At 48.8% G+C, this 6,104-nt stretch overlaps 1 protein-coding gene across 1 annotated transcript; it reads left to right on the top strand.

The window, feature by feature from the left end:
• Positions 1-610: 610 nt before the first annotated feature.
• LOC104463595 (bone morphogenetic protein 6-like) lies at positions 611-2,187 on the top strand (the record flags this gene model as incomplete). The annotated part of the gene is made up of 2 exons (XM_010075984.1): positions 611-759; positions 1,990-2,187. Coding segments are annotated over 2 exons (347 nt in total), but the record flags the coding sequence as incomplete, so codon positions are not given.
• Positions 2,188-6,104: the final 3,917 nt, after the last annotated feature.

The following is a 6,104-nucleotide window of genomic DNA, read 5'->3' as shown; positions in this document are numbered from 1 at the left end:
CTTGAGAGCATTTGAAGCTGAAGCCCATGATGAAGGAGTCCCAGTACCAACAGGCTTGGAGCAAGGCACTCTAATCCCTGTTGATAAGTTTCAGAAAAATGTCTTTAGAGGGCTTTAGAGGTTCATTTTCTTTCACTGTTTGATGCTTGGCCTGTTAGGTGATTTTTTTTATTGTTATTTTTCTTTACTAGATGATCTTTAAGGTTCCTTCCAACCCAAACCATTCTATGATTCTATGAATTGTGGTAGATCTGTGCTGTAGAAGGTGGGCTGAAGCCACAAAACCTGTTTAACAAAAGCCATCAGATGCCTGGAAGTGCTGGGAGTTTGACCACTGTCCTCTGCCAGGGCTAGAATTAACACTTTTTGGGAAGAAATGAAATGAAATGGATGCTGAAAGACCTTTGTAATCCTGAATTTCACATGCAGAAGTGTGTGCATCTCATAGCAAAATTCTGGATAAAAACAGGCAGATTTGGGGGATTGTTTGTTTTCCTAGCTATCAACATCATTTTTACTGATTCCAGGTTTTCTTGTTTCTGTAACAGTGTAAAACCAGGGGAGAAAACCCCAGACACCACAATCTTGTCATTGAGCTTCTCCTCTGCAGGGCCTCCGACCTTTTTCTTCTGGACACGCGGGCGGTGTGGGCCTCGGAGGAGGGCTGGCTGGAGTTTGATGTCACCGCCACCAGTAACATGTGGGTGATGAACCCTCAGGACAACATGGGACTGCAGCTGAGCGTGGTGACCCAGGATGGTAGGTTACGGGCCAGTTAATGCGCATCACCTCGTGAGCCTCTTGGATGCTGTCTGCAAGCGGTGCTAACACAGCCCGGTTGTGCTGTGGGGGGGAGCACCCTGCCTTTGTAGGCAGTTGTAGACAACTCCATGAGCAAGTCTCTGAGGGCACGGGTTGAGGGCTGTCAGTTCTTGGCTGTCCCATGATGGACATGTCTTTCCCCATGAGTGAGGTCAGGCATCTCTGAACAGGACCAGGATGAGCTGGTGGAGGTGGGCTGGAGTAGGGTCCCAGTTCCTGAGTAGGAGGTGGAAGGGGGCATGGAGCTGCGATCCCAGGTGGGGTGAGATTTAGGGGTGAGAGGAAGAGAAGAGGGCAGGTATATGGGTATGTGCCTCCCCACATGGGCTTACAGCAGCCCTTGTGACTGCTGCGGCTGCCATCGCTGCCCAGATCTCATCAAACCTGGGGTGGGAGCCCCATGCTGGAGAAGCGATGCAGTTGCTGTGTGAGGCTGATCACTCCGAGGGTGGCTGCAATTATAACATTTCACAGCCTGCAGAAACTTTGAAAGGTGGAAAAGGAGAGAAGAGGCTGCAGAAGAGCACGAAATTGAGTATTGGAAGACAAGCAGTGAGGAAGAAAAGGATCTAGATGAGCAGAAAGTGACTAAAAAGATGACAGTGACATAGGAAGCAGTCTCCAACCTTGTGTTTTCTTCCTGTTGTTTCATGCTGGGGTTTGGTACACCTGTGGGGTCAAATGAGACCAGAGAGGCTGTCCACTCTTCTCCCTGAGGAAATGTTAGTGCCAGCCTCCGCCTCTGAAACTGGCTGCAAGCCTGTCTCTGTGCTCCTGACAAAAGCACCCCATCTCTTTGCCTTCTGCTTTCCCTAGAGGTCTCCCAATCCCATATCTGCTTCTTGTGTTTCACAGGCAGGAGAACTAATTTCATGACGCGTCTGGGCTTTGTGTTTTATATACCTATCTATACACCTCTTCAATGCCTAAACAGAGTAGAGATGCCACGGAGGTACCAAAGAGACAGGTGCTGCGGTGGAGCCTCTTGTTCAGGATCGATTGGGTGCTGTCGTAAAAATGTCCATAGGTCACGGTGGCAGGAGGGGGATGTTTAACGATAAGAGTGTGAGCAAGAGGAAGGGTAACACTGCTCGTGGGGATGGCGCAATGGTGGAAGGAGCAGTCCAACAGCACTGTTTCACTAACACTTTCCTGTTTGGTTTGAAGGTTTCAGCATAAATCCTAGAGAAGCAGGACTTATAGGCCGAGATGGACCTTACGACAAACAGCCTTTCATGGTGGCCTTCTTCAAAGTGAGCGAGGTTCATGTCCGGACCACGAGGTCAGCGACAAGCAGGCGCAGGCAACAAAGCCGAAACCGCTCCACCCAGGCTCAGGATGTTTCCAGGGTGTCTAGTGTCACAGGTAATCATGCAACACCCATTTTGTCTGGGAGCTGGGCGACGTCTTGTCATGTTTCTATTGCTTTGGTGTGCAAAAGCAAGAAGGCAGGTGCGAGGTGGGCTGCTCTTCCTTGGGGGAACAGGTTACACCTGTGAGGGGATGGAAGAGGGAGTCTCACATCATGAGACTTTGAGGAGTCTTTGTGAACCCAGGGTAGAATCCAAACCCTGGGGTGAAGTTACGGCCATTGAATTCAGGGGGGTGAGGCGTTTTAAACCCTGAACTTTTTGTGTGTAGGTTGCTTTCTATGGAGTATTTGCCTAGAGTTATGCCATGTGAAATGCAATATATAAAAGATTCCATCTCAGTATTCAGTGGGATTTGTGGTATTGCACATACACATTTCCAGCAGAGTCCTCTTTCAGTTTTCTTTGTAAAAACCTTGATACAACAGCAAAAGTTCTTTTATTTTTTTCCCTGTGAGAACAGCAGTTTATAAACGGTGAAATGCATTTCCAGGCAGGCAAGGAGGCTTGCCTGTTTGCTGTGGAAGAGTTGCACGTTCCAGGTGTTGTACAGCAGCCTTGTGAGGGCTGTTGTAGGTTCGTGGGACAATAGGATAACTCTGAAATTTTTATAAAAATTGAGTGTCCCATCTTCTAAATCTTGTCTGTTTTCCAGCCATTCTGCCCTGCATCACAGTGCTACAAGTCATTCATTCATTGAGTACCTTCTTTCCTCTCAAACATTTCAGCCTGTTCCAAGTTCCTTGATTAATTTGCTTATGCTGCCCCCTTCATTTCCAAGAGGATCCCTGCTTTTCCTGTGTCTACAAATGACTATACCCCAAGGAAGAGAGGCAGCTGTATTTTTTAGTCTACGTACGGACACAGTGTGGGAAGATGAGCCAGCATTGCTGTAACTTAGCCAGTGTGGATCTGTAGGCTGTCCCCTGCTCTTGCATGCTCAGATTGTGGCTGAGCCGTGATTGCACCCAAGGTGGCTCCATGGTGGCCATGGTGCTGGGAGGCTGCAGGGAGCCAGACCCAGGCTGGGGGCCTCTCCAGGGCTGGCAGCCAGGTTTCAGGCATGGCAACGTGCCAATGCAGCCCTATTGCTCCAGCCCAGCATGGTGATGGACTTGCCTTTTGGGCTAGTGCGTGCCAGCAGCAGTTGGCCACTTTTGCAGCCATTGTATGTCCTCGTGGTGCATGCTGCAGTGTGGCTGCGGGTTCCCATGCCATGCCGTGCAAGTGCCGGACTCGGCTGGGTGTGAAATGACGCTTCACAGATTTAAAGAGCAGGAGGAGCCACTCAGTCCTGCAGCCTGACCTCCCCAAGGTAGGCCAGCCAGTGCCAGCATGGCGCTGCCAGAGGAGTTATCATCTAATATGGCATGAGAGCCCTCTGCCAGCCCCACAGGTGGAACTGTCTATTGTTCCCAATTGCTGGGATGTGCTTCAGTCCTGTGCCTCCAAACTACAGTTTTAAAGGTGGGCATCACAGCTGCTTGCTGGGTTACTTTCCCATGTGATGCGCTTGCCAAGGGCATAGGTCATTTATTCATCTGGGCATTATAAGCAACAAGCCCAACATTTACTCAGGCAGCATGCAATTCTCCCACTCAGGTTGCTCTGGGTGCCATGCTCCCTTCATCACAAAAAGCAATTTTTTAATGCATTGACAGCAGTTTGGGAAAGTTACTTGCTGTGTTGCTCTTTTGTGGTGCTGGTAGTGGAGTCAGGGGAGGCTCCAGCTTTCTCTCCCCAGCTCCGTAAGCTTTACAGTGCTAAAAACAAGTTTTTACTAGTATTAAATCAGGCAACGTGGCTCTAAGCTCCAGAGGGAGCAGATATATTGGGCAAAAAGGTCCATTTTTATATTGCTGCTTTCTTGACTACACCACACATCAGGCTGTAAAATTATAAAATGACAAAAAGGCAAAAAAATAGATGGTTATTCTGTGGTCTCAAGGGCTTTTTTGAGCTCTTCTAGCTCAAAGCCAGCTCTAATTTAAAACCTGGAATTTGGCAGTTCAGTAGTCAACAAGGTATAGTTGAGCCTCTGTGGATTTAAGGCAGGGGAAAGGAGGGGAATTTAAAGTTAAAATGTATGTTTGGTTGGTTTCTGTGTTTAGAAAAGAGAGACTACATGAGCTTATTTTCCTTTCTAAGTGTGACACTCTTAGACTCTGTTCTCCTTAAGAAGTGTTTGATTTAATAGCACAGGAGGCACCAATGACCAATATGTGTTTTTAGCATTAAAGAGATCACGGATTTTTCTTTTTTAGTTGTGTGGGTTCCTACAGCTGTGCCCCGATGATGCACGGTGGGGCTGGGGAGGCGTTCACCCCAGGATGAAGCACAAGGCGAGTCCAGGGGTTACCCTGAAGGCTGCCTTGCTCTTCTGAGGGTGCCCTGATGCATCTGGACCCAAAGTGGGTGCAGAACTGGGGTGCTGAGATTCCCTTGTGTGCGTCTCCCCGCCTGCACATCTTCCTCTCTCACCGTATCTTACGTCTTGTCAGATTTTTGGTCTGTGCTCTTCCCTGAGACAGGATTGCTGCTGCCTGTCAGGGCTTGAGAGCAGTTTCTCCCCTGAAGAGCAAGGCAGCTGGCTGGTGTTGATGGGTTTTTGTAGACTGAACTTTCCTTCCTCTATGTTAGTGAATACATGGGGTTTGCTTTCTTCAGTCCAAAAATGAACCTTTTCCCAAAAGATGCAGTGAGTTGGGTTGGGACAGTATGTTTAAAAAAGCCCCATTTACTATCTAAGTATGGAAAGCATTTCAAGCCCTGCAGTTTGGAGTGCATGAAGTGTGCTGCTGGGCTGGTACTGGATCTGGTGAGCCGTGGGGTGACATGAAGGCATGCTGCTACATGCAAGATTGGGACCCTGCTGTGTTCCCTTTGATGTGCAGTCGTTGTCCTGCAGTCAGTACCAAGTGCTCAGATGCTAAGGTTATGGCTGTGGCATAAGAATCTCAATGGTCTGTATTTTTTCGCCAAGAATGCTCATTTCCCTGTATTATAAACACGTAATTATGACTGGCTTATATAAAGCAGAACTGAGTAACCCCCATGGTTATAAACTGCTTTGACATAGAGTCCTGCGTCAATGCATTCCTGGAGCCAGACTCCGTTCTTCTGCAGAAGGAGGATGAACAGGAAGAAAAAGAAGTATTTTCATCTGTTGAGGCAGAAAATCATATGCCAGCTTTAGCCCAGGACATGGAGGAACAACGTGGGAGGGAGGAGTGTGAAGCTGTCTCCTCGTCCAGTGGTGCTGACCCTCCTCTTCTGCGAGTCAGCCTTCAGGCACATCCCTCCCATCAGCCCCTTCTGATGGAGACAGTCACGTTGAAGTGTCTGACTTCGGGCTGCACTTGCTGCTCCAGGTGGAACTCATGCTACAGCCCTTTTCGGGTCCTTTTCTTCAGCCACCCCAGAGCCTCCAGGACTGGTGTGAGGTGCTCCATGAGAAATGGAGGGTCCCTCCAAGTGGCCTTTCCTTCCAGCAGATGTGCACGGCACTAGACAGATTTCCTCACATTTAGAGGAACTGAATACCACAAAGGGCAGCACACACAAACACTGAAGGCAAGTAAGGCCAAATGCTTCCGTGGTGGCAAGGATGTTGTTAGTAAACATCATTATCTCGCAGCCAATCTTTCCCTCAGTAGAGCGCTCGGATGCAGATGGGAGCGGCATGGCCAGTGTTTCTGTGTGTGCCTTCACACGCGGGTGCGCGTCAGCCCGATGACATCTCCCCTTCTTCCCACCCAAGCAGATCACTTTCATGTGAAGTGGGCTGTTATTAACTGCGTGATCAGTTTACACCGGCTTTATCCGGACAAATCACCAAATTCAAACACCAAGAAGAAGAGGCTGGCCTTGGAGACCTCTGTCAAAGCTGTTTTGGACCACAGAAGCAATTAA

This window comes from Pterocles gutturalis, unplaced genomic scaffold, assembly GCF_000699245.1.
Source record: "Pterocles gutturalis isolate BGI_N339 unplaced genomic scaffold, ASM69924v1 scaffold7593, whole genome shotgun sequence".
Taxonomy (NCBI): domain Eukaryota; kingdom Metazoa; phylum Chordata; class Aves; order Pterocliformes; family Pteroclidae; genus Pterocles; species Pterocles gutturalis.
This window is presented reverse-complemented; position numbering and strand designations above follow the sequence as displayed.